Source organism: Kogia breviceps, chromosome 1, assembly GCF_026419965.1.
Source record: "Kogia breviceps isolate mKogBre1 chromosome 1, mKogBre1 haplotype 1, whole genome shotgun sequence".
Classification (NCBI taxonomy): Eukaryota; Metazoa; Chordata; class Mammalia; order Artiodactyla; family Physeteridae; genus Kogia; species Kogia breviceps.
Window position 1 is genome coordinate 83,509,035 of NC_081310.1, and position 26,815 is coordinate 83,535,849.

Genomic DNA, 26,815 nt, shown 5'->3' on the forward strand with positions numbered 1-26,815 from the left:
GAGAGAGCGCAGACGGGCGTGCCCTGAAACGTCTAGGCCACGCCCACTTCATCCCTTTGCTCGCTCGTTGGCGAACGGCGTCCTGGGGGCGTGTCCTATCGTGCCTCCGCCCGTGACGCGCCTCTACAAGGGAAGGTTCGGCGCGCGCCAGTCTAGGAGAATCCGGAGCGCAGGGCCCAGGGTTGGGGTCCCAGGTGCGACCCCAGCGGAAGATGAACGGGACGCGTAGCTGGTGTACATTGGTGGATGTGCACCCGGAGGGGCAGACCGCGGTAAGAAAAAGTGTCCGCACCGCCTCCCTCGCTCGGTATTCTCGGTTTCTAATTTCGCCCTTCCAATGCCCAGCTAGGAGTTCGCTGACATCACCTGGTGCAGCTCTCGGTGCGGTCAGCTCCTCGCGGCACTTCTCTTTTTCTGCCGCTTCGCGGCGGGCGGTGGAATCCTGGGGAGTTGCGGGATGAAGACTGTTTTGAGGCTCGAGGACAAGGGGCGTCCCTGTCCTTTGGGAGGACACTGCGGCTCCTGCCCGGAACTGAGCGCGGGTCTCCGGGTGCGCGCTGCTCAGGCGTCCTGTGCGCTGCTAGATTGCGTCGTAGGAGAATGAGCTCCAGGGACGGGATCCCTGTGCGCTTTTGGACTTTGGTTCCCAACGAGGGGGATTAGGCTTTTCTGTGGGTCCTGGTGACCTCAGGGGCCCTTTAAAGAACTTCCTGGGGCTTTGGGTGAGCAGTAGCAAGACAAAGGGTAGAGATTGAAATCCTGGGGCTTCGACTGGAGGGTGGGGGCGGTAGAACTCCCGGTACGCTGAGATTGGCCAGGGACTCTTACCTTTCGCTAGGGGGGGATAGGGCTGTCTGCTTGAGGGTCACCTCTCTGCTGAAAGAGGATTTCTCTTCTTTCCCCCATGGAGGGTCTCCTGCTCCCCTCCCCCCATCGGCCAACCGATAGCTTCCTGAGACGTGTTGTTGGTTTTGCCTTCAAGCCCGGGGCAAGTGGATGGAGGGGATGCCAGAACCTGGGCTGAGAAGGGGAGGGAAGTGACTTACACGAGAGCTTCTGGACGGAGTGAGAGTGGGAGAGGAGTGAGTGCTCACCCGTCTGCTCCAGTGCTAACCGATCTGCCGAGCTCCCCTCACTTCCTTGGCTCCCAGTACCTAGTCTCCTCCCCACCCCAGCAGACCGTATGATTCTTCCTCTCCAGAGGCAGAGGAGGGTAACTTGTGGCTGAGTGTTTCTAGGTCTGCTGGGGAACTTAACCCAGAATGGGTGTGTATTATTTCATCAATTTCCAAGCTATTGTGTGTGGGGGGAGAGTGAAATGAGAGACAAGGTGATGGGGCGTTTGTATGCCTCCCTTTCCCCCACTCCACTCCGATTCTGATTCCCTTCCCCTCTTCCTCTCTCAGCATGCCCTTGAGATAGAGTTAACCCATGTGCACCTGAATTATGGCTCTTCAAAGAATATTTGTTGAATAGTTTATCATTTCAAGTTTAGGGTATAGATGATCACTTAATTCTGTTCACAGTCCCCTCTCTGTTTCTGCCCAGGCTGTGAGAGTTTCTACCACATTACAATTCAGGTCTTGCTACTGCCCAACCCCAGTACCTCCATTCCTCATCTTCAGTAGATGGAAAAGATCCATCCTCTATTGTGTCAGCCCCAAGTCCTACTCCATGAGCTTGCTCACTGTTTGGAGATGGTTGAGGCAGGGAACGGGGTATGAGGAAAATAAAGGTGAAGGGTGTTTGGGCTTCTTTTTGCTTGCTGTAGAAAAGAGATCCAGAAGTCTTATGTCTAAGGCATTGGCAGTGTTGAGAATGAATTGACACTCTCTTCCATCCCTTGATGTTTTGCTGCTTGTCTGGTGGGGGAAAATAGTGGATTGAAAAATAGCAAGGAATTCAGACAATCTCCAGCCATAGATTAGTTTGAAGCTTATCAGAGACCTCTAGAATGAGGGGGAGACAGAAATTCCCTTTATTCCTTCTTTCTAGGCTGGGCTTGAGAGTTATTTGACTTCAAAGGTGGGAATGACATAACTATCGCTGAGGTCTGGTGTTAGAGACATTCCTGAGCTCTTAAGGAAGGGGAGGAGATCGTAAACAATCCATCAGTCAGGGGACAAGCTTTTTCCTTGGATTCCTCTCTTCTGAGCCATCCTGCAGATAGAATTTATGGCTCTGGACAGTCTCCAGGAACCTCTTGTATATTCACACCATTGAAGGAGTTTTCAGTGCATGTGTAAAGTGAGAGAGTGAATAAATAAACGAACAGATGTTTCTTCTGGTGTCTGCAGGGTAGACAGTTTAACTGTCTGGTGTGTCCTTGTGAATATCAGGACCCTGGGACTGTGTTGGTATTTCTCCACCAGCCAGACCATATGCCTCAGTGCACTACACATGGACATGGAAATATGGCTAATGCATTCTCTGGGTTGCTTTTATTGTTGGAGGCAGATGTGGCAGGTGCAGGGAGCCAGTGTTTTTTTTTTCAAACTGCTGATCATAATCACATAGTCACTGAGATCAACTTAGTGGGTCAGAACCAGCGTTAAAAAAGAAATAGATGTGCTCAGAGCAGGAAGCCGGAAGAAATGGTTCCTCTGTTTACAGCACACCCAACAGGAATCATTGTAACAAGGGGCACAAAACTTGTGGCCTTCCTATGAACAAATACCCTACAGGTGTCCCCCTGTACCTCCACTGGGCAGGACCAGTGGGACAGGGCTCAATATTAGATGAAAAGTTGCAGTATTAGAAGAGTTTGCCTTTTAGATCCTGTCTAGTCCATGCATGGGTGGGCCATGAGTGGTCTTATAGGCATAAAGGCTTTGAACTCTCTTTTCAGAAAGAAAGAAAGAGATTCCAACTATATGCCATTCTGGAAAAGGTAAAACTATGGAGATAGTAAAAAGATCAGCGGATGCCAGGAGTCTGGGGGGAGAGGGGAGATGAATACACAGAGTACAGAAGTTTTTTAGGGCAGTGAAAATGCTTTGTATTATATTATAATGATGGATATATATCATTATACCTTTGTCCAAACCCATAGAACGTGCAGCACCATTCACTTCATTAGAGTGAACCCTAAGGTGATCTGTGGATGTTGGGTGATTACGATGTATCAATGTATGTTCATCTTTGGTTAAAAAGTACCATTCTGGTGAATGATATTGATAATGGCTATGCATGTGTGTGGGGAGGTATATGAGAAATTTCTGTACCTTTCTGCTAATTTTGTTGTAAACCTAAAACTGCTCTAAAAGCAATAAAGTCTTTAAAAAAAGAAATATAATTAACACTCTCAGAGTGTTAAGGTAGACATTTTGGCAAAACTTTTGTTTCAGTTATATCTGTGTATACATATTATGTATGTGTGTGTCTGTGTTTATTTGATTGTGATGTAAAATGTATTTTTTAGGTCAAAAAAGTTTGCAAACCACTGTAGTAAGTTACACTGGCAAATAAAAGCACAGATTAACCAAATTTTAAAAACTCATTTTTTTTAAACATTCCCATTAAGTTCCCTTATTATAAGCAACAGAGAGTGGCTCCAGCTAACTTAAGCAAAAGAGGAATTTATTAGACGGAAATGGGCAACTCAGAGGATTTAAGGGAGAGCTTAAAAAGTCCGAACCAAGGGAGTCCTGGGGCCTGGGTAAGTGGAAGGTACTAATGGAGGGTTTCTACTTCTGGGAGAAGTGTTTCCAGCTGTTTTAGGTCTTTTTGCCATTCTGCTCAAGATTCCAAGAAGGTGTCACTGGCCCCTTCCCCCGCTTGGCCAGGGCATGTTGGGGTTCCTTGATTGACAGGCCCACCAGATTGCCCAGTGAAGGAGGGAGATTCTCCAAAGCCAAACCCAAGTGCTGATATCAGTGGAGGAGTATGGAAACTGTGGCAAGAGCAACAGTAGACTTTGATTTGCATGATCTTTGATTTTCTTTCTTTTTCCTTTTTAATCATTTTTTATCAAAGGAATATATGTGTATGATTTTAAAAAGATCTATTAATATCAAAAGGCCTTTAAAAGAAAATTGTAAGCAGTTCCCTGCCCAAGGCCTGCCCCATGGAAGTTACCACTTTTAACTCTTTTAGCTCTTTCTAGTGTTTACTGCCATGTTTCTAAATAGTATGCTTATGATTTATCAGTTTTAGACATCATTGACTTCCTATTGTAGGAATTATAGGAAGGTTTATACTCCCACAACGTACATGCTCCCCTTTCTTTCTCTCATCTTCCCAAAGAAATTATATCACAATTTTTTTATATCATTATTATAGTATAATTGCTTTACAATGCTTTGTTAGTTTCTGCTTTAGAACAAAGTGAATCAGCTATACATATACATATATCCCCATATCTCCTCCCTCTTGAGCCTCCCTCGCACCAACCCCTCTAGGTGGTCACAAAGCACCAAGCTGATCTCTCTGTGCTATGCGGCTGCTTCCCACTAGCTATTTGTTTTACATTTGGTATTGTATATACGTCAATGCTACTCTCTCACTTCGTCCCAGCTTCCCTTTTCCCCCTGTGTCCTCAAGTCCGTTCTCTATGTCTGCATCTTTATTATTTCCCTGCCACAAGGTTCATCAATACTGTTTTTTTAGATTTCGTATATGCATGTTAGCATACGGTATTTTTCTCTTTCTGACTTACTTTACTCTGTATGGACTCTAGGTCCATCCATCTCGTTACAAATAACTCAGTTTTATTCCGTTTTATGGCTGAGTAATATTCCATTGTATATATGTGCCACATCTTCTTTATCCATTCATCTGTCAATGGACATTTAGGTTGCTTCCATGTCCTGGCTATTGTAAATAGTGCTGCAATGAACACCGGGGTACATGTATCTTTTTGAATACAGTTTTCTCAGGGCATATGCCCAGTAGTGTGATTGCTGGGTAGCTCTGTTTTTAGTTTTTTAAGGAACCTCCATACTGTTCTCCATAGTGGCTGTAGCAATTTACATTCCCACCCACAGTGCAGGAGGGTTCCCTTTTCTCCATACCGTCTCCAGCATTTATCATTTGTAAATTTTTTTTTTTTTTTTTTTGCGGTATGCGGACCTCTCACTGTTGTGGCCTCTCCCGTTGCGGAGCACAGGCTCCGGACGCGCAGGCCCAGCGGCCATGGCTCACGGGCTTAGCTGCTCCGCGGCATGTGGGATCTTCCCGGACCAGGGCATGAACCCGCGTCTCCTGCATCGGCAGGTGGACTCTCAACCACTGCGCCACCAGGGAAGCCCTGTAAATTTTTTGATGATGGCTATTCTGACCGGTGTGAGGTGATACCTCTTTGTGGTTTTGATTTGCATTTCTCTAATGATTAGTGATGTTGACCATCTTTTCATGTTGGTAATCTGTATGTCTACTTTGGAGAAATGTCTGTTTAGGTCTTCTGCCCATTTTCGGTATATCACAATTTTTGACTAAACTCTGATTCTATTAATAACATTGTGGTTAAGAGCCTGGTTGTGGGAATCTGACCCAGTGGACTAGAGTCAGGGCTTCAGTGTTTGCTTTGCCCAAGATCACTTTGGTAAATTACTTTATCTCTTCAGTCTCAGTTTTCTCCTCCTTAAAATGGGGATAATAATTGCACCCTTCTCATAAGGTTGTTGTGAAGAATGCATATGAAACATTAAGCACAATGCCTGGCACATGGTAGGTGCTCAGATGTTAGTTGTTATTTTCTGTTACTTACTGGCTAGAGTGTTTTATCTTGCCCCAGTCAAGGGATGGAGAAAGAGTCTGGGAACTCTGTGGTCTGGTCAAGGTTTTCTCCTTCTCATTATGTTGATCTTTGCTCTTACATGTTCCTTTCCCCTTTCCTCTGCCAGTGGAGGGTCTTGAGGATTAGAAGGGACCTATTGGTAGACCCAGAGTGAAGACCTGCATAACCTTCGCTAGTCCCAACTCAGCTAGGACTGTCTTAGAGTGATAGTCAGGGTTCATATTTTAGCGTCCCACTCTGGGCTCCTTTCCTCCTCCTCCTTTTTCTGAAATCATGGCCAAGGCAGCTGGTATCACACGATGCACTGGACTCTGATAAAGTGATTCCCTTTAAGTATCCTATCAGTGTTACCCTTCCTTAGAATATTTGCTCTCCCCTCCCCTACCCGCCACCAGTCCTCTCTACTTTTTTTATGTTGGTCAGTCTAGGCCAGAGAGGTTCTCTCAATGCCTGAGTGGATTTGAAATTTTATATCAGTTGCAGTCTGAACCTTTGTCTTTACCCTAGAATAGGTGTCATTCCTTTAGGACCTCAGAAGCTGCCTTAGTTACATGCCCAGTCTTTCCTGAGCCCCTCTTTTTTTTTTTTAAACTAAAGCTGTAATTCACTGAAGGCTTTCTATGGGCCTCATTTTCTTTTTATAACAGCTTTATTGAGATATAATTCACATACTGTACATATCACCCATTTAAAGTATACAGTTCATTGGTTTTTAGTATATTCACAGTAGTATATTCATCAGCACAACTTTTAGAACACTTTCATCACCCCATAAAGAAATCCTGACCCATTAGCAGTCACTCCCCATTTTCTTCCAACACCCCCCCAATCCCACCAGTCTACTTTCTTTCTCTATGATTTGCTTATTCTAGATATTTTATCTAAAGGTAATCATATAACATGTGATACTTTGTGACTGGCTTCCTTCAATTAGCATGTTTTAAGGTTGATCCATGTTGTAACATGAATCAGTATTTCATTCCTTCTTTTGGATGAATAATATTCCATTGTATGGATATATTATGACATGTTCATCATGAATAAATGTTAGTGGACTTTGGGGTTCTTTCTTCTTTTTTAAAAAAAATTTTTATTGGAGTATAGTTGATTTACAATGTTGTGTTAGTTTCAGGTGTACAGGAAAGTGAATCAGTTATACGTATATGTATATCCACTCGTTTTAGATTCTTTTCCCATGTAGCCCATTACAGAGTATTGAGTTGAGTTCCCTGTGCTAGACAGTAGGTCCTTATTAGTGGGTTGTTTCTTCTTTTTGTCTATTGTGAATAATGCTGCTATGAACATTTGTTTACAAGTTTTTATGTGGACTTACATTTTATTTTCTCTTGGAAAGAAATACCTAGGATTGGAATTACTGGGTGATAATATTTGCATTTTAAAAGGGGATTCATCTGGAGTCATTGATGCTTACTCCAAAGGAATGAGTGAATTCTAAAACGGTGGAAGCCCTGGCTGTGACACCTGGGTGGGGAAGAAACTCCTGGGCAGAGGAACCATTCAAGTTTGGTGACTGCCTGTTCCTTCCACTCATGAGACCTGCCTCAAGCTCAGCCCATAAATTCCTCCTCACCCCATTCCATCTCCCCCATCCATTGTCAAGTTCTCACCTTCAGGAGCACTACAGCTGATGTCTCCAAGCCTGGCAGGAATTTGGGGAATCCTGGGCTCTGTGGGAGGATCGGGGTGAGGAGGCTTACCCAGTCACGAGGCTTTGGGCGCCAAAGTTTGCCCATATTTCTCCCGGGTGGGAGTAGTGGGGTGGTGTGTGCACGCAGATGGTTTTGGTTCTACACACACGTGCTCAGAGCATGTGGGACAGGCTTCCTCGCCTGCTGGTAATTGTGGTATGTGCCTCTTTGGGTCACGATGCAGAGTCTTGTGAAACACCTTTGTCTCCTAGGGGTGGGGAGGTTTAGTTGAGGGAACAGGTATGCGCCAGGGAGGCTGTTGGCCCAGATTTAAGCCTAGCCAGCAGGGGCAGGAAGAGAAGAAAATACAGGGGAAAGAAGAGGAAATGGTCTTCTAGGGCCTGGAGGCAAAGAAGCAAAAATCACAAAGCAAGGTAATCAGAGACTAGAGAGGGGAGAGAGGGTGCTGGGGAACTGGGAATTCCAGGCTGGCTGGGCACTAGGTGGGTTTCGTGAAGGGAGATTGGCTGAGCAAAAGGGTGTCTTCCTCAGAGTGGAGAGTTCAGGAGCCTACCTCCCTCTATGTACACACTCTCACTTCCAGGCCCTGGTGTTTCCCTGTGCTAGGGATCCAGGGAATGAGAAGGGCTGCCCCATTTAGGGTGCCACCCTAAATCCCTTTTTCTCATTTCACCTCCCAGTCACCCTGGTCAGCCCTCTGCATAGAGCTTGTCCAGCCCATGCCTGCGGGCGGGTAGCCAGACAACAATCGAATACCTGTTCTGTTGGTTAATCTGTGGGAGGAGCAGGAATGATTCTTTGTGCCATCCCAAACAAAGGGCCATCTCTGACCTAGAGAGCCCTGCAAAAGGCAGGACCAAGGGTACCTGAGATCTGTGAGCTGAGTGGGTTAGGAGTCTCAGCCAAGAGAGGGTCATCCCCGAACCACTGCATATGGCCTCTTTGACTTTAATGGGGCTTTCCTCATCCTGACCTCTTGGGAACCTTTGTTTCAAGGTGCTGGCTATTCCCATTTCTCAGAAGGGGAAAATTGATGTGGCTGCTGCTGTAGCAGCTTGAGAGACCATGTACGTTCCCAGTGGGAACAGGGAACAGGACTGAGGGACAAAATGGTGGAGGAGTGGGTTATAGGGAGAGGATAAATTAAGGATGCTGGTTTCCAGTTCACGGGCAGTCTTCCACTTCCCTTACTTCCTTCTCGGAGTCCCTTGATCCTCACCTGCCATCCAGTCCTCATGGCCCTCATCGCAGCCTGGGGAGTGGGAGCTGGGGAAACCTATTTTCCCATAGATCTTTCCCCTATTCACATGAGCCAGTGATGTGAGAACCTCTGGGGCCTGCCTGATATATCTCCATATCGCTCCTCCTTAGCGTCTTGATCTCTAAGCCCTCAGCTATGTGTTTACCCCCTCCCCGCTCTGAGGAGTGAGTCACAGCTGGAGATTTGTTTGAACAGAGTGGAGAGGCTTCCTATAATTTGGAGGTGGCTGGGCTTCTCCCCAAGAATGTTTATGAGGTTAGAGACTGCTTACCTTGTGATTAGCTCTGTTCCTTTTTCCTTAGAGAAGATGGCTCCCCTTCCTATCTTGCCGTTCAGAGAGTACCCAGTGGGGACAACCCTGCTAGACATCTTGGGGTGTTCCTAAAGCTCCCTGGAGCCTGCTCGCAGTCTTGGGGTCACTCCAGCCCCAGAAAACAACCGATGGCACCAAGCAGAGAGGGGCCTGGGTTTTCCTTCTTGGCTGTGGTTTGGGGTTGTGGGGTGAAGTCTGTGGCCTTACAGACTGGATCCTCTGGTTCTAGAGGATGAGGTGCCAGAGAGAACCCTAGATTTATTCACAGGCTTCTTTTAGACAGTTTGTCTCACCTACTCTCCTCCCTTGCAGTCTTTCCAGAGCTCCTTGGGAAAGTTAATGCTGCCTTACTTTTGTGAAGTGATTTATGGTTTGCAAAGCACTTTCACACTGTTCCTACACATCTACCTACCCTGCCTAAAGTGTAGGCAAGGTAGGTATTATTACCCCCATTTTGTAGATGGAAAATTACCCAGAGAAATAAAATGATTTGCTCAAGGATTAGTGGGGGTCGGACTCAGATCCCACCTCTAAGTTTAGTACTTTTTCTTTCCTTCTCTTTATTTTACATATTTTATTATAGGAATGTCACACAAATACATTTTTGTTGCAGAAGTTTAAAACACTATAAAAGTATATGGACTGAAAGTCCCTTGACTCCCTTGACTTTCTCTAGCTTAGTGTATATGAATTCAGTGCTTTTCTGTTGTGCTTACTTTCAAGAAATGCCAATGTGGCATGGTTGGTAGGAGCACAGACTCTGGAGCCACAGGGCCTGGGTTTGAATCCTGGCTTTGCTCCTTACTAGTTATATGACCTTGGGCAAGATGCTTAACTTCTGTGCCTCAGTTTTCTTGTCTATAAAATGGGAACTTATACATACCATATAGTTGTGTTGTGAGGATTAAATGAGTTAATACATGTAAAGCATTTAGAACAGCGCCCAGTAGGGCTCAGCATGTAGTAACTGATTTATTTAGGAACCGGCAGTTACCAATACTATTAACATAGGTATGTACTTAAATAAATAAGAAGTCATATTTTATGAGTGAATTTGTGACTTGCTTTTTTTTCACTTAATATGTTTTGGAGGCCTTTTCCTGTCAACTTATAGAGGTTTATTTATTAGCAGTGTAGTATTTCATGGTGTGGATGTTACCATACTTGACTCACACACTCACTTACTCAAGAATATTTATGCTGTTTCCACGTCTTTAACTATTGTAAAGAGTATTGCAGTCAACAGTTTTACACACATATCTTTGGGCAAATATGCATGGATTTTCATAGGCCATATTTGTAAAAGTGGAATTACTCAAAGGGTTTATAAAATATGCAAACTCTTTATTAATATCGCCAAATTAGTTTCTAAAAATACTTTTATAATCTTCAACGATATACATGGGAGATTAGTCTTTTTCCCTGCATCCTCACCAACCCTAGGTATTATCAGTATCTTTAAAATTTGCCAGTCACTTGATCTAAAAATGATATTTCTCGGACTTCCCTGGTGGTCCAGTGGTTAAGAATTTGCCTTTCAATACAGGGAACCGGGGTTCGATCCCTGGTCAGGGAACTAAGATCCCACATGCTGCGGGGCAACTAAGCCGGTGCGCCACAACTACTGAGCCTGCACGCCACAATTAGAGAGCCTGAGCACTGCAGCTATTGAGCCCGCATGCTCTAGCGCCCTTGCGTGGCAACAAAGAGCCCGCATGCTGCAACGAAGATCCCGTGTGCTGCAACTATGACCCGATGCAGCCAAATAAATAAATATTTTTAAAAATAAAAATAAAAATGATATTTCTGTAGGATTCACATGAAGTAACTCACTCACTTTACTGAACAGCAAGAAAGGATTCTTGTGTATATGGGAAGTTTTTGGTTTTTGGTTTTTTTTTTTTTTGGCCACACCGTGTGGCCTGTGGGGTCTTAGTTCCCTGATGACCAGGGATCGAACCGTGCCATGTGCCCTGCAGTGGAAGTACGGAGTCTTAACCACAGGACCACTAGGGAAGTCCCTATACGGGAAGTTTTAAAGCATAGCAATAAAATGGTCCTGGTGTACTGAACAACCAGGTTAAGAAACAGAACATTACTAATACTTTTGAAGCCCCCTGGTGTCCTTTCTGGATCATAACCCCTCTGCTTCCTCCACAGAATTTGTGAATTTTGTGTTTATTTTCTTGCTTTTTATTATACTTTTACTACATGCTCAAGTAATATATTGCTTAGTTTGACATGTTTTGAACTTTGTATACATGGTATCATCTATATTCTACTGCTTACATTTTTGCATAACATTAATTTTGAGATTCCTCATGTCAAAGCATGTAGCTGTAGTTCATTGTACTAATATGCCAGATTGTATTCATCCATTTACTTGTCAGTGCATCATTTGGGTTGTTTCCAGTGTTTTGCCATTGCAAGCAGTGCTGCTGTGAGCATACTTCTATGTGTCTTATCTTACACTTTTAAAATCAGAATTTAATGAAATTCCCCCCAAATGATAACTCATTATTATTTTAATTTGCATTTCCTTGATTAATGGTAAGGTTGAGCATCTTTCATATATTTATTAGCCACTTATATTTCTTCTTATGGTTGCCTTTCTTGGTCTTTGCTCATTTTTCTTTTTTTTTCTTGTTTTCCCCTTTTCATGTCTGCTTTTTTCCAGTATTCCATACCGCTTCTCTAAACTGAGGAGTCTAATAGTCTCAAAAGAAAGAGAATTGGGAAAATCCCAGACCACATTACCTGAAATTCACACAACACATATGCTTTGATATGCCCGCTGTAAGCAAGGCACTGTACTAAATAAGCCATCGAGGTCTTCAGGGAGCTTATGATTTTATTGGGGAGATGAATGAATAAGTAGTTATGAAGGAAGGGGGCCAGTGTTATAGTGTAGGATATGTAGGGTGCAGTGGTTGCAGGAACAGGCTCTGACTAAGGAGTGCTAGGGTAGGACCCTTAGAGCTGAGCCTTCAAGGCTGACTGGGAATTCTCCAGGGAGGCAAGGGAGGGAAGCATATCCCTGGAGGAGAAAACGACATGTACACTTGTGGGAAGGTGGGAGTGTGTATTGCTTTAGAAAACTCATCAACAGAAATAGAAATTTGGATTTGGATGCCTTCCTGCAATTGGATCAGGAATGTTTGGGATAGCTAATGTAGGGTACAGGTGGGGTACTGGTGGGAGTCATTATGTGATATATACTGTGATAGGTCTGATCATATGGGGACTTTAATGCTACAATAAGGCATTTTAAATTTTTTTGTTTGCTTTTTAAAAAAAAGCATACATTTATGTATATTAAACAATAACATACATACATAAAAGTGCATATATCATATATGTACAGTCAAGTAATTTTCACAAACTGGATGCAATTCTTTAACCATCACCCAGATCAAGAAGCAGATCATTACCAGTACCACAGAAGCCCCCTCTTGTCCCCTTCTAGTCATTACCTACCCTCCACCCTCAAGGGTAACCACTGTCCTGACTTCTGAAGCATATATTAGTTTTGCTTGCTTTTATACTTTTTATATAAGTGGAATCATATAGTATACTTTTGTATATGACTTCTGTTGCTTAACATTTCTGTAAAGTTCATCCATGTTGCATGTACATTAGTTCATTCTTTTTCATTGTTGTACAGTGTTCTGTTGTATGACTATATCACAGTTTATCCATTCTACTCCAAAAACATTTGGGTAATTTCTAGCTTTTGGCTATTATGAAAAATGCTACTATGAACATTCTAGTATATGTTTTTTATGGGGAAAGTATGTATGCATTTCTGTTGAGTAGATAAACAGGTGTGGAATTGCTGTGTTATAAGGTATGCATGTGTTCATCTTTGGTAGATACTTCCGAAGTGATTGTGATAAGGAGCAAACCCACCATCCGTTCTGATCGTTCCACAGCCCCTGAAACTTGGTATTTTTTTTTTCATTTTAGTCATTCTGATGACTAAGGTATCGCCTTATGGTTTTAGTTTCTAGTTCTTTGATGACGATGACTAATAAGGTGGAACCCTTTTCATATGTTTGTTGGACATTTGGATATCCTCTTATGTGATGTATCTATTGACGTCTTTTGCCCATTTTTCTGTTGGGCACCACTCTCTCTCCCTTTCATGTTCCCTCCCTCCCCACTTTCTTTCTTTTTTTTTGCGGTACGCGGGCCTCTCACTGTTGTGGCCTCTCCCGTGACAGAGCGCAGGCTCAGCGGCCATGGCTCATGGGCCCAGCCGCTCCGCGGCACGTGGGATCTTCCCAGACCGGGGCACGAACCTGCGTCCCCTGCATCGGCAGGCGAACTCTCAACCACTGCGCCACCAGGGAAGCCCTCTTTCTTTCTTTAATTATACTTTCTATTTTGAAATGATTTTAGATTTACAGAAAAGTTGTAAAGATAATACTCATATGCTCTTCACCCAATTTCCCCCAATGTTAACATCTTAATAACCATGGTGCATTTGTCATAACTAAGACATTAGTGTTGATACAATACTATTAACTAAATTATAGACTTTATTTGGATTTCACCAGCTTTTCCACTAATGTCCTTTTTCTGATCCAGGATTCAGTCCAGGGTACCACATTGTTTTTTTGTCTTTTTGTTTTGTAGGAATTCTTAATATATTCTGAGTATCCTTTGTCAGATAGTCATAGAGTGACTATCTTGTACTCTGTGGGTTGTCATACTCTCTTAGTGGTGTCTTTTGATGAACAAAATTTCAAAATTTTAATATAGTCCAATGTATCCGTTTTTTATGGGGAGGATTTTTTTGTGCTGTGGTTAAGAAAAATTTTGCCTTTCCAAGGCCATAAAGGTGTTCTATAAAACCTTTATTGTTCTGCTTTTCACATTTACATCTACAATCCACTTGGAATTAATGTTTGTATATAGTGTGAAGTAGGAGTTAATATGCATCTTTTTCCAGGACAAGGCATATTACTTTAACCTATAAGCGTATGGAATATGCTTATGGAAAATATTTTAAAGAGGAGAGTTATGTCAAATTTGAGGAACTGGCATTTTTTATGTCTATGTGTATTAGTCACTGTGTTCTCACTTAAATGTTCTACTATCCATCTTACCAACTACTAAACTAAGGCTGAGGGAGAATAAAATTAATAAACACAACAAATAAAAGCTGGAGCCAGTGCTTGAGCCAAGGTCTAACTGTTACAAATGCTATTCTTTTTCTGCAAAGAAGAGAGAAAATCAAGTTGGGCTTGAGGAGTAATGGACCAGGCAGTAAATCTGGTGGTGATCTAAGTACTGCTATGTATCATGTCATTCTATCACAATAAAATATATTTTCTAAAATAAAAAAATAAATATATAAAAAATAAAATGCAAAAAGTTGATAAGAACCTATACTGGGGTGGGGGCGTAGGCTGAATAAATTAGTCTGATCTATTCGTGGAATACTAGTAGCCATTAAAAGAAAATTTTGAAGAATATTTATTTATTTATTTTTAAAATGTTTATTATTTGGTTGTGCTGGGTCTTAGTTGTGGCAGGCGGGCTCCTTAGTTGTGGCATGTGGACTCCTTAGTTGTGGCCCAAGGGCTCCTTAGTTGTGGTGCGTGGGCTCCTTAGTTGTAGCATGCAAACACTTACTTGCGGCATACATTTGGGATCTAGTTCCCTGATGAGGGATTGAACCCAGGCCCCCTGGGTTCAATGCAGGCCCCCTGCATTGGGAGTGTGGAATCTTAACCACTGCACCACCAGGGAAGTCCCTGAAGAATGTTTAGTGTGATGGAAATTAATGATGAAATATTAAAACGGGGAAAAAAGCAAGTATATAACTGTATATAGTAGTATGCCTTTCAAAAATATGCATAGAAAAATTATAAGGAATACACTAACATTTTAATAGTGGCTATTTTGGAGTAGTAGGATTATAATTATTTTTTTATTTTATTTTATTTTTTTATTTTTTTATTTTTTTGCGGTATGCGGGCCTCTCACTGTTGTGGCCTCTCCCGTTGCGGAGCACAGGCTCCGGACGCGCAGGCTCAGCGGCCATGGCTCACGGGCCCAGCTGCTCCGCGGCATGTGGGATCTTCCTGGACCGGGGCACGAACCCGTATCCCCTGCATCGGCAGGCGGATTCTCAACCACTGCGCCACCAGAGAAGCCCTATAATTATTTTTTTAAATAAATGTATGTATTTGTTTAATTAAGTTATTTTTTGCTACATCGAGTTCGTTGCTGTGCGCAGGCTTTCTCTAGTTGCGGCAAGCGGGGGCTACTCTTTGTTGCGGTGCATGGGCTCTAGTGCATGGGTTTCAGTAGCTGTGGCTCGCGGGCTCAGTAGTTGTGGCTCGCAGGGTCTAGGGCTCAGGCTCAGTAGTTGTGGTGCATGGGCTTAATTGCTCCACAGCCTGTGGCATCTTCCTGGACCAGGGATTGAACCCATGTCCCCTGTATTGGCAGGTGGATTCTTAACCACTGTGCCACCAGGGAAGTCCAGGATTATAATTATTTTCATTATATTCTTTAATTTTTATCTCTGGAAGTATTACTTTTTTTAAAAAAAAGACCAGTTGTCGATTCGCATGCAGTTATAAGAAATAATAGAGATCTCTGTACCCTTTACTTAGCATTCCTCAGTGGTAACATCTTGCAAAACCATAGTGCACTGTCACAATCAGGATAGTGACATAAATACAGTCAAGGGACAGAATATTTCCATCACCACAAAGATACTTCAGGTTGCCCTTTTAGAGTCACACCCACTTTCTTCCCATCTCCATCTTCTCCTTAAGTCCTGGCAACACCTAATCTGTTCTCCATTTGTATAATTTTGTAATTTCAAGACTATTATCAATACATAAATGGAATCGTATAGTATGTAACCTTTTGTGATTGACTTCTTTCATTTAGCATAATTCTTTGGAAATTGTTGTTGCATGCATCAATAATTTGTTCCTTTTTATTGCTGAATGGTAAGCATTCCATAGTATTGCTGTACCACAGTTTGTTTAACCATTCACCTACTGAAGGGCATCTGGGTTGTTTCTAGTTTTGGGGTATTACAAATAAAGCTTCTACAAACATTAGTGTGCAAGTTTTTGTGTGAACATAAGTCTTCATTTCTTTTGGATAAATGCCCAGGAGTATAATTGCTGGGTCATATGGTAGTTGTATGTTTAGTTTTTAAAGAAATTGCAAACTATTTTTCAGAGTGGCTGTGTCACTTCATATTTCCACAAGCAATGTGTGAGTGATCCAGTTTCTCTGCATTCTTGCCAGCATTTGGTGTATTTTTTGTTTTAATCATTCTGATAGGTGTGTAGTGGTATCTCACTGTGGGTTTAAGTTGCATTTCCCTAATGACTAATGATGCTGAACATTTTATATATGCTTATTTGCCCTCTCTATATCTTCTTCAGTGATATATCTTTTCATGTCTTTTACCCATGTTCTAACAAAATGTTAGAGAACAAAATCTCTGTATTCATGAGAGATGTTGGTTTGTAGTCCGTTTATTTGTTTTTTTCTTTTTAAAATTGTCTTTGTCTGGTCTTGATGCCACACAGTAAGAATAGATTCATGAAATGAATTTGGAGGTGTTCCCTCCTCTTATCTTCTGGATGCGATTATGTAGAAATAGAATTGGTGTTAATTTTTTAAATATTTGGTAGAATTCTCGGTGGAGCCATCTGGGCCTGGATAGTTCTTGAGAATATTTTTTTTGGCCTCACCACACGCTTGTGAGATCTCAGTTCCCCCACCAGGGATTGAACCCGGGCCACGGCAGTGAAAGCCTGGAATCCTAACCCCTAGGTCACCAGGGAACTCCCGAGAAGTTTTAAATTATGACTTATTTATTATTAACTTAAATTTATTATTTAAAAAATAAGTTTTAAAAATTTCCTTAATCGTTATAAGGCTATTCATATTACCTATGTCATATTACATGAGCTGTGGTAGTTTGTATTTTTTGAAGAATTGATTCATTTTGTCTAAATTGTCAAATTTATGTTCATAGAGTTTTTCATAGTATTACCTTATAATTTAATACCTGCAGGGTCTGTAGAAATATCCTGTTTCATTCCTGATATTGGTATTTATGTCTCTCTCTTTTATTCTTTGTCAGTCTTGCTAGAGGTTATGATTTGCATCGATCTTTTCAAAGAACTGCTCTTTGTTTCATTGGTTTTTCTCTATTGTTGTTCTGTGTTAAATTTTATTTATTCATGCTCTTATCTTTATTAATTCCTTCCTCCTGCTTGCTTTGAGTTTGGTTCTTTTTCTAAATTCTTGTAGTGAGAGCTTAAATTATCTGATATTAATACAGCACTCCTGCATTCCTTTGATTAATATTTGCATGACATATCTTTTCCCATTCTTTTACTTCAACCAGCCTATGTTTTTATATTTAAAGTATGTTTCTTATAGACAGCATATAATGAGTCATGTTTTTCTTTAATCCATTCTGCCAATCTGTTTTTTATTTTTATTTTATATATTTATTTATTTTGTCCATGGCCATGTGGCTTGCGGGATCTTAGTTCCCCAACCAGGGATTGAATCCGGGCCCCCTGCAGTAGAAATGTGGAGTCCTAAACACTGGACTGCCAGGGAATTCCCGCCAATCTGTTTTTTAATTGGTGTATTTAGACCATGAAAATTTAGTGTAATTATTGGTATGGTAAGTCTGCTATTTTATTTTTGTTTGTTCTCTCTGTTCTTCATTTCTCTGTTTTCTTTTCCCTGCCTTTCTGTGGGTCACTTGAACACTTTCTAGGATTCAATTTTGATTCATTTATAGTGTTTCTTAGTATTATTTCTTTGTATAGACTTTGTAGTGATTGCTCTAGTATTACCAGTTTAAGTGAGGTATAGAAACCTTGCCTTCCTTTACATTCCTTTACCCTCTGCCATTTATAATTAATTTAAATATTTCCTGTGTATGCATTTAGAATAACATCAGACGGGGTTATAATTTTTAGCTTCAATCATCAAACATAATTTAGAAAACTCAAGGAGAGAGGGAAAGCCTATTGTATTAACCCACGTTTTTGCTATCCATGTTGTTTCTGTCTTCCTAATGTTCCAATATTCCTTTTTTATTGTTTCCTTTCTGTTTAGAGAACTTTCAAAGCCATTCTTTTAGTGTAGGTCTACTGGTAAGAAATTCTCTTAATTTTCCTTTACCTGAGAATGTCTTGATTTCCCCCTCATTCCTGATGAATATTTTTCCTGGGATAAAATTGATGGAGAGGTTTTTTTTTCCCCAGCACTTGAAAAATAGTGTCCCATTTTCTTCTGGCCTTCATGGTTTCTGATGAGAAATCTGTTGTTATTCAAAGTGTTTTCTCCCGGTGTCATTTTTCTCTGGCTGCTTTCAAGATTTTTTCTTTGTCTTTAGTTATCAAAAGTTTAATAACAATATATCTTGGCATGAATTTTGGGTTTATCATGTTTGCTGAGCTCCTTGAATCTGCAGATTCGTCTTTTGCCAAATTTGGGACGCTTCAGCCATTATTTCCTTGAGTACTTCTTCAACTTGCTCTCTTTCTTGTCTCCAACTGGGATTCTGATGACGTGAACAGAGGAGATGACCTCTCAGGGCCCAAATCCAGCCTAGTTGTCTGTGCTCTTCCAGTTAGAATACCATGGTTGAACCCAGGCCACAGCAGTGAAAGCACCAAATCCTAAACACTAGACCACTGGGGAACTCCTGAGATTGTGTTTTAATCAGAATGCATGCCTGTTTCCTGGGGAAAAGGAGTCGGCAGCCACTCTGGCTATTTTGAAATTATTTTTTCTTCTTCTTTTGTAATGTTCTCTTGACCTAGATGTCATGGAACGCTCACTATGCATTCAGAAAATACTTACCTTTGTTAGGGGCTGTGGCAGACAGCTGCCCACAAGGAGTTAACAGTTAGAAGGGGTAATTCCTCATGGATCACAAATAAGTGAGAGGCATGTGTCACCGGAGACCCTGTGATACAGAGGGAGCTCAGGGAAGGGAGTATGTGTTTCCCACAGGATGTAGGGAAGTGTCATGGAAGATGTGGCAATTGAATGCAAGCTCTTGAGGGACTTGCAGATGCTCCTGGTGAAAATGGGAGGAAAGAACATTTTTTTTAACATCTTTATTGGAGTATAATTGCTTTACAGTGGTGTGTTAGTTTCTGCTTTATAACAAAGTGAATCAGCTATACATATACATATATCCCCATATCTCCTCCCTCTTGTGTTTCCCTCCCACCCCTCTAGGTGGTCACAAAGCACTGAGCTGATCTCTCCCTGTGCTATGTGGCTGCTTCCCACTGGCTATCTATTTTACATTTAGTAGTGTATATATAAGTCCATGCCACTCTCTCACTTCATCCCAGCTTACCCTTCCCCCCCCCGTGTCCTCAAGTCCATTCTCTACATCTACATCTTTATTCCTGTCCTTCCCCTAGGTTCTTCATAACCATTTTTTTTTAGATTCCATATATACGTGTTAGCATACGGTATTTGTTTTTCTCTTTCTGACTTACTTCAATCTGTATGACAGACTCTTGCTCCATCCACCTCACTACAAATAGCTCAATTTAATTTCTCTTTATGTCTGAGCAATATTCCATTGTATATATGTGCCACATCTTCTTTGTCCATTCATCTGTCGATGGACACTTAGGTTGCTTCCATGGCCTAGCTATTGTAAATAGAGCTGCAGTGAACATTGTGGTACATGACTCTTTTTGAATTATGGTTTTCTCAGGGTATACGCCCAGTAGTGGGATTGCTGGGTCATATGGCAGTTCTATTTTTTGTTTTTTAAGGAACCTCCATACTGTTCTCCATAATGGCTGTATCAATTTACATTCCCACCAACACAGCAAGAGTGTTCCCTTTTCTCCACACTCTCTCCAGCATTTATTGTTTGTAGATTTTTTGATGATGGCCATTCTGACTGGTGTGAGGTGATATCTCATTGTGGTTTTGATTTGCATTTCTCTAATGATTAGTGATGTTGAGCATTCTTTCATGTGTTTGTTGGCAATCTGTATATCTTCTTTGGAGAAATCTCTGTTTAGGTCTCCTGCCCATTTTTGGTTGGGTTGTTTGTTTTTTTGATATTGAGCTGCATGAGCTGCTTGTAAATTTTGGAGATTAATCCTTTGTCATTTGTTTCATTTGCAAATATTTTCTCCCATTCTGAGGGCTGTCTTTTCGTCTTGCTTATGATTTCCTTTGCTGTGCAAAAGCTTTTAATTTTCATTAGGTGTCATTTGTTTATTTTTGTTTTTATTTCCACTTCTCTTGGAGGTGGGTCAAAAAGGATCTTGCTGTGATTTATGTCATAGAGTGTTCTGCCTGTGTTTTCCTCTAAGAGTTTTATAGTGTCTGGCCTTACATTTAGGTCTTTAATCCATTTTGAGTTTTTTTTAATTATTATTATTATTTTATTTATTTATTTGCGGCATGCGGGCCTCTCACTGTTGTGGCCTCTCCCGTTGTGGAGCACAGGCTCCGGATGCGCAGGCCCAGCGGCCATGGCTCACGGGCTTAGTCGCTCCACGGCATGTGGGATCTTCCCAGACCGGGGCACGAACCCGTGTCTCCTGCATCGGCAGGCAGACTCTCAACCACCATGCCACCAGGGAAGCCCCTTGAGTTTATTTTTGAGTATGGTGTTAGGAAATGTTCTAACTTCATTCTTTTTTTTTTTTTTTTTTTTTTTTTGGCGGTACGCAGGCCTCTCACTGTTGTGGCCTCTCCGGTTGTGGAGCACAGGCTCCGGACACGCAGGCTCAGTGACCATGGCTCACGGGCCCAGCTGCTCCACGGCATGTGGGATCTACCCGGACCGGGGCATGAACCCGAGTCCCCTGCATTGTCAGGTGGACTCTCAACCACTGCGCCACCAGGGAAGCCCTCTAACTTCATTCTTTTACATGTAGCTGTCCAGTTTTCCCAACACCACTTATTTAAGAGGCTGTCTTTTCTCCATTGTATGTTCTTGCCTCCTTTATCAAAAATAAGGTGACCATATGTGCATGCATTTATTTCTGGGCTTTCTATCCTGTTCCATTGATCTATATTTCTGTTTTTGTGCCAGTACCATACCATATTGATTACTGTAGCTTTGTAGTATAGTCTGAAGTCAGGGAGCCTGATTCTTCCAGCTCCGTTTTTCTTTCTCAAGATTCCTTTGGCTATTCGGGGTCTTTTGTTTTTCCATACAACTTGTGAAATTTTTTGTTCTAGTTCTGTGAAAAATGCCAGTGGTAGTTTGATAGGGATTGCATTGAATCTGTAGATTGCTTTGGTTAGTATAGTCATTGGAAAGAACATTTAAGGCAAAGGAAATGATGAGAGCAAAGTTACAGAAGTGGGAAGGCATGGGACGTATTGGACCCAGGGCAATAAAGAGCAGTAGCAGGAGATGTGAGTTGACTCAGACTATAGAGAGCCTTAAATGCCACACTAAGGGTCTGGCTTTTATTTGGTAGGAATTAAGTGTTTTTGTGAAACTAGCTACATTGCCAGGATTGGGAAGGCTTAAGGGCCATGTGGAAGTGTCTTCCATTTTTCTTAAACTTGCGTTCATTCCAAGAAGTGGGAGGAGGCTAATATTTGAGTACCTCCCTCTTATGTGGCAGAGAACAACCTCCATACATTTTCAGTTAATCTTCAACCAAAAAGCCCTCAGTTGGATGGTATTCCCATTTTATAGCGAGAACACTGAGAGTTAAGTATCTGACTACAGAGACTGATTACTTCTCCACCAATTCACTCTTTCTTGTGCAGGAAGGACTATTGCCTACCCAGAAAAGCTTCTCCCAACTCTCTGGGCAGAGTCCATTCTTTCTTCTTTCTTTCTTCCCAGAAGACATTTGGAAGGTTAGGAGGGTTCCTTAAAATGTGTTAAGAGTAAGATGGCATTTATACTTCTGGACCTTATGGCAGGGTATGACCAGATGACCTCAAGGTCACTTTAATCTTGGCTAGTTCAGCACCCATCTTCCCATCGTTGGATGGGAGAGGCATATACTCCTCTTTTATGCTGCCATAATATCAAGGCTGGAAGGAGCCTTAGAGATACTTAGTCCAACCCTTATTTTTCCAGTGAGATCCAGAGGCCCAAGTAGCTAAGCCTCTTGTCCACCTGTACACATGACATGGGTTATTGGCAGTATTTGGTCCACTCTGCCTTGCTGATTCTGTCTCAATGTTATTATCTCTGCAAATCTCCAGCCCCCCACTTTTCCCTCTTATTGCATGCTTTCCCCCTCGGGTTTTCTATCTTCCTCACAATGTGTTTTTTAAAACTTCTTTGAGTTATGAAAGAACATCTGCTTTTCCCTTTGAAGTTAGGCTGATCTATTGTATTGCCTGCTTTCATTTGGATAATTTCTGTGTGGCTCATAGAAACAGGGGTTTGGGTTCATGTACCTTCCTATGGTTTGGTTCAGGAAGGATATCTTAGTCTTATAAACTGTATCAATAACTACCTGGTTGGCTGTCAGGTGCAGAAATTCTGGATTGGGGATGACCAATCCAGGGATGCCATCTTCAGGGTTGGGGAAAGGAGAGTGCATGCAATGTGCTTCCTGTAATCCAAGGACCAGGGTAGCCCCTCTGGAACCACACAGAGCAGTGTGCTGTGTAGTCTCTGTGCATTGTAAAGAGCACCGTCAAAGTCCCCGGAGACATCCTTATCACCTAAGAGCGAACTGATCTTGGGCAAGCTTATGTTACCTCCCCGGACCTCAGCTTTTCTTGTCTGTGAAATGGTGATAATAAAGCCCACTCCACAGGGCTGGCAAGAGTGCATGTGTACTGGTAGTAGACTATAAAGGTAAGAGGTTATTATTGCTGTCATTGTCATTATTAGGGCAGCGTGGACATTCTCAGGCTGACTCTCCAGGGTGAACTGACAGGAGATGAACTTGAACGCATAGCCCAGAAGGTATTGAGGTTTCTGGTGGGGTGAGGCCTCCTCCCCTCCACCAGTTCTCCTTCCTTGCTGCTGACCCCTCGTCCCAGTGCTGGCTGGAGCCATCTCTTCTGCTGCCCGGGAGCATCTCCTTTCAGACACACCCAGCTGACCTCAGCATTGTGCACTGCTTTAGGGGATGGAGAGACCCCCCATTAAAATTAAAACTAACCTGCAATTTCAACTAATTTTCCCCATTCTGTGTTCTTGCTGCTGCTGTGTTTGTCCTGTGGCTTCTGGTAGAGGTTCTGAAATGAATTTTTGGAGGGGAAAATTGGACTAACCTTTCAAGTCTTTTGAGGAGCAGTTCTTCTGCATTTTTTGAGGGGCAGAAGTTCTGTGCTTGTCGTATGGTTTCTGAGCCACTTTTCTCTCTCTCTCTTGTAGGCCGGCAGGAAGACCTATGCCATGGTGTCTGGCCACTCAACTGGTCATTCTCTGGCCTCAGAACTGGTGGAGTCCAACGATGGACATGAAGAGATCATTAAGGTAAGCTTAGTTCACCTCCACTGTTTCTCCCTCCTCTCTTCTCCCTATAGACATGGGAGAGGGAATGGCTGACTTCATCAAAGGGACCTTGTGGTTTGACTAGGAAGAACCAGACCTGCGATGCTAGCTCCTGGCCATCTTCTGGAAAGATCTTAATTAACACCAGGAGACCACAGTCAGTCTGTAGTGACTTTGGTCCTACCCGGCCCCGGGCATGGGGATGGATGGGATGACCTTTCTAGCTGCTTATCCACTGTCCATGTTTAGCTGCTGGAAGTTGTGGAGACCGGTGGGAAGTGTGTTTATGGAACTTATTTTTAAAAATTAAAACAATTTTTGTTATTTCTTTTTTGAAAACAGCTCTTTGAGATGTAATTCACATACCATACAATTGACTTGGTTCAAGTGTACAGTTCAGTGGTTTTTAGTATGTTCACAGAGTTGCGCAACCACCACCACTACTAATTTCACAACATTTTCAGTCACTCCTTCTAGCTTCTGGCAATCACCAATCTACCTTCTGTCTCTGTGGATTTGCCCCTTCTAGACATCTCATATAAATGGAATCACACAACATGTGGCCTTTTGTATCTGGCTTCTTTCACTTAGCACAGTATTTTCAGGGTTCAGCCACGTTGTAACATACATCAGTACTCACTGCTTTTATATTCCCTTGAATGAATATACCACATTTTGTTACCCATTCATCAACTGATGGACATTTGGGTTGTTTCCACTATCTTTTATGAATAATGCTGCTCTGAATATTCATGTACAGGTTTTTGGGTGAACGTATGTTTTCAGTTCTCTTAGTATATACCTAGCAGTAGTGAAATTGCTAGCTCATATGGTAATTCTATATTTATATTTAATCTTTTGAGAAACTACCAGACTTTTTCCCAAAGCATCTGCTCCATTTTATATTCCCATCAGTGAGGTATGAGGGTTCCCGTTTCTGTACATCCTCATTAACACTTGTTATTGTCCATCTTTTTGATTATAGCCATCCTAGTGGATGTGAAGTGGTATCTTGTGGTTTTAATTTGCATTTCCCTGATGACATCTTTTCTTATGCTTATTGCCCATTTGTATATCTTATTTGGAGAAATATTTATGCAAATCCTTTGCTCATTTAAAAATTCAATTGTGTTTTAATTGTTAAGATTTAAGGGCTCTTTTATATATTCTGGATAATAGACCCTTATCAGATATATGATTTTGAAAAAAATCTTTAATTTTTTCCCATTCTGTGCGTTTTTCTTCTTTTTTTACTTTTTCTTTCTTCTTTTTTTTTTAAAAAAATATTTATTTATTTATTTGGTTGTACCAGGTCTTAGCTGTGGCAGGCAGACTCCTTAGTAGTGTCTCACCGGCTCCTTAGTTGTGCCATGCAAACTTTTAGTTGCGGCATGCCTGTGGGATGTAGTTCCCTGACCAGGCTCCCTGCATTGGGAGCGCGGAGTTTTAACCACTGCACCACCAGGGCAGTCCCCTGCTTGCCCCACCTTTAATGGTAGTTTATAACATCTTTGTATCCATAAATGGGTGCATAGTGTTCTAGTATACACATACTATAATTTCTTTAATCCTCCATTATTGGATATTTTGTCTATTTCCATTTTTTTGCAACCATAAACAATATTTTGTCAAGCATATATGTTACTAATTTGTGAATGTGCTTGATAATACAAGTGATAAAGAAATACTTTCTCAACTGTTAAAGATTCAAGCATGATATACAGAGAAAAATGTGTAAATCCCCTTTTACAACCCCCTTTCCATGAATTTGCATATATGTACATGAGTATTTATGCTAGTTTAGCTAAATTTATTTCATTAGGATGAATTTCCAGAAATAGATTTGATAGGTTAAAGAGTAAATATAGTTTAAAATTTTTTTTTATTTATTTAACTTATTTATTTTTGGTTGAGTTGGGTCTCAGTTGCTGCACGAGCTTTCTCTAGTTGTGGTAAGAAGGGGCTACTCTTCATTGCAGGGCACGGGCTTCTCATTGCAGTGGCTTCTCTTGTTGCGGAGCACGGGCTCTAGGCATATGGGCTTCAGTAGTTATGGCATGGAGGCTCAGTAGTGTGGCTCACGGGCTCTAGAGTACAGGCTCAGTAGTTGTGGTGCATGGGCTTAGTTGCTCCATGGCACGTGGGATCTTCCCAGACCAGGGATTGAACCCGTGTCCCCTGTATTGGCAGGCGGATTCTCAACCACTGCGTCACCAGGGAAGCCCCCAAAGAATAAATATAGTTTTAAGTCTTCTGATCGGAATTACCAAATTACCACCCAGAAAGGTAGTGACAGTTTTTTTTTTTTTTTTTTTTTTTTGGTACATGGTTGTGGCCTCTACAGTTGAGGAGCACAGCCTCTGGACGCACAGGCTCAGCAGCCATGACTCACGGGCCCAGCCGCTCTGCGGCATGTGGGATCCTCCCTTACCGGGGCACTAACCCGTGTCCCCTGCATCGGCAGGCGGACTCTCAACCACTCTCAACCACTACCTGGGGAAGCCCAGGTAGTCACAATTTACCCTTCCACCAGCAGTGTATGAGGCTGCCTATGTGGAGTTAATTTAACTGGAGATTTCTTTTTATTGAAGTATAGTTGATTTACAATGTTGTGTTAGTTTCAGGTGTACAGCAAAGTGATTCACATTCTTTTTCCTTATAGGTTATTACAAAGTATTGAGTATAGTTCCCTGTGCTATACAGTAGGTCCTTGTTGGTTATTTATTTATTTATTTTGTCTGTGTTGGGTCTTTGTTGCTGTGTGCAAGCTTTTCTGTAGCTGCGGTGAGCAGGGGCTACTCCTCGTTCTGGTGTGCGGGCTTCTCACTGCGGTGGCTTCTCTTGTTGTGGAGCACGGGCTCTAGGCATGCAGGCCTCAGTAGTTGCTGCACGTGGGCTCAGCAGTTGCGGCTCGCAGGCTCTAGAGTGCAGGCTCAGCAGTTGTGGCACACAGGCTTAGTTGCTCCGTGTCATGTGGGATCTTCCCCAACCAGGGGTTGAACTCATGTCCCCTGCATTGGCAGGAGAATTCCTAACCACTGAGCCACCAGGGAAGTCCTCTATTTTATATAGTAGTATATATATGTTAATCCCAACCTCCTAATTTATCCCTCCCCCTACTTCCACTTTGCTAACTATAACTTTGTTTTCTGTCTATGGGTCTATTTCTGTTTTGTATATAAGTTCATTTGTATCATTTTATTTTTCTAAATTCCACATATAATCAGTATCATATGATATGTGTCTTTCTTTGTCTGGCTTACTTCACTTAGTAAAATAATCTCTAGGTCCATCCATGTTGCTGCAAATGACATTATTTCATTCTTTCTTATGGCTGAGTAATAGTCTATTGTGT

General features: G+C 42.0%; 1 protein-coding gene and 1 pseudogene across 8 annotated transcripts in view; both read left to right on the forward strand.

The window, feature by feature from the left end:
* The first annotated feature begins 84 nt into the window (after window positions 1-84).
* Window positions 85-26,815, forward strand: part of TUFT1 (tuftelin 1) — a 45,285-nt gene continuing 18,554 nt past the window's right edge. The window contains exons 1-4 of one of the 8 annotated variants that reach the window (XM_067036098.1): window positions 101-272; window positions 22,852-22,926; window positions 23,341-23,442; window positions 26,123-26,162. In XM_067036098.1, the coding sequence (XP_066892199.1) occupies window positions 23,357-23,442; window positions 26,123-26,162 (126 nt within the window). In that variant the 5' untranslated portion in view covers window positions 101-272; window positions 22,852-22,926; window positions 23,341-23,356. Of the gene's footprint in view, window positions 273-22,851; window positions 22,927-23,340; window positions 23,443-26,122; window positions 26,163-26,815 lie in introns of all 8 variants that reach the window. The other 7 variants (XM_067036092.1, XM_067036082.1, XM_067036087.1 and 4 more) reach the window with 7 other exon arrangements.
* Window positions 2,564-2,686, forward strand: LOC131747263 (small nucleolar RNA SNORA11; annotated as a pseudogene).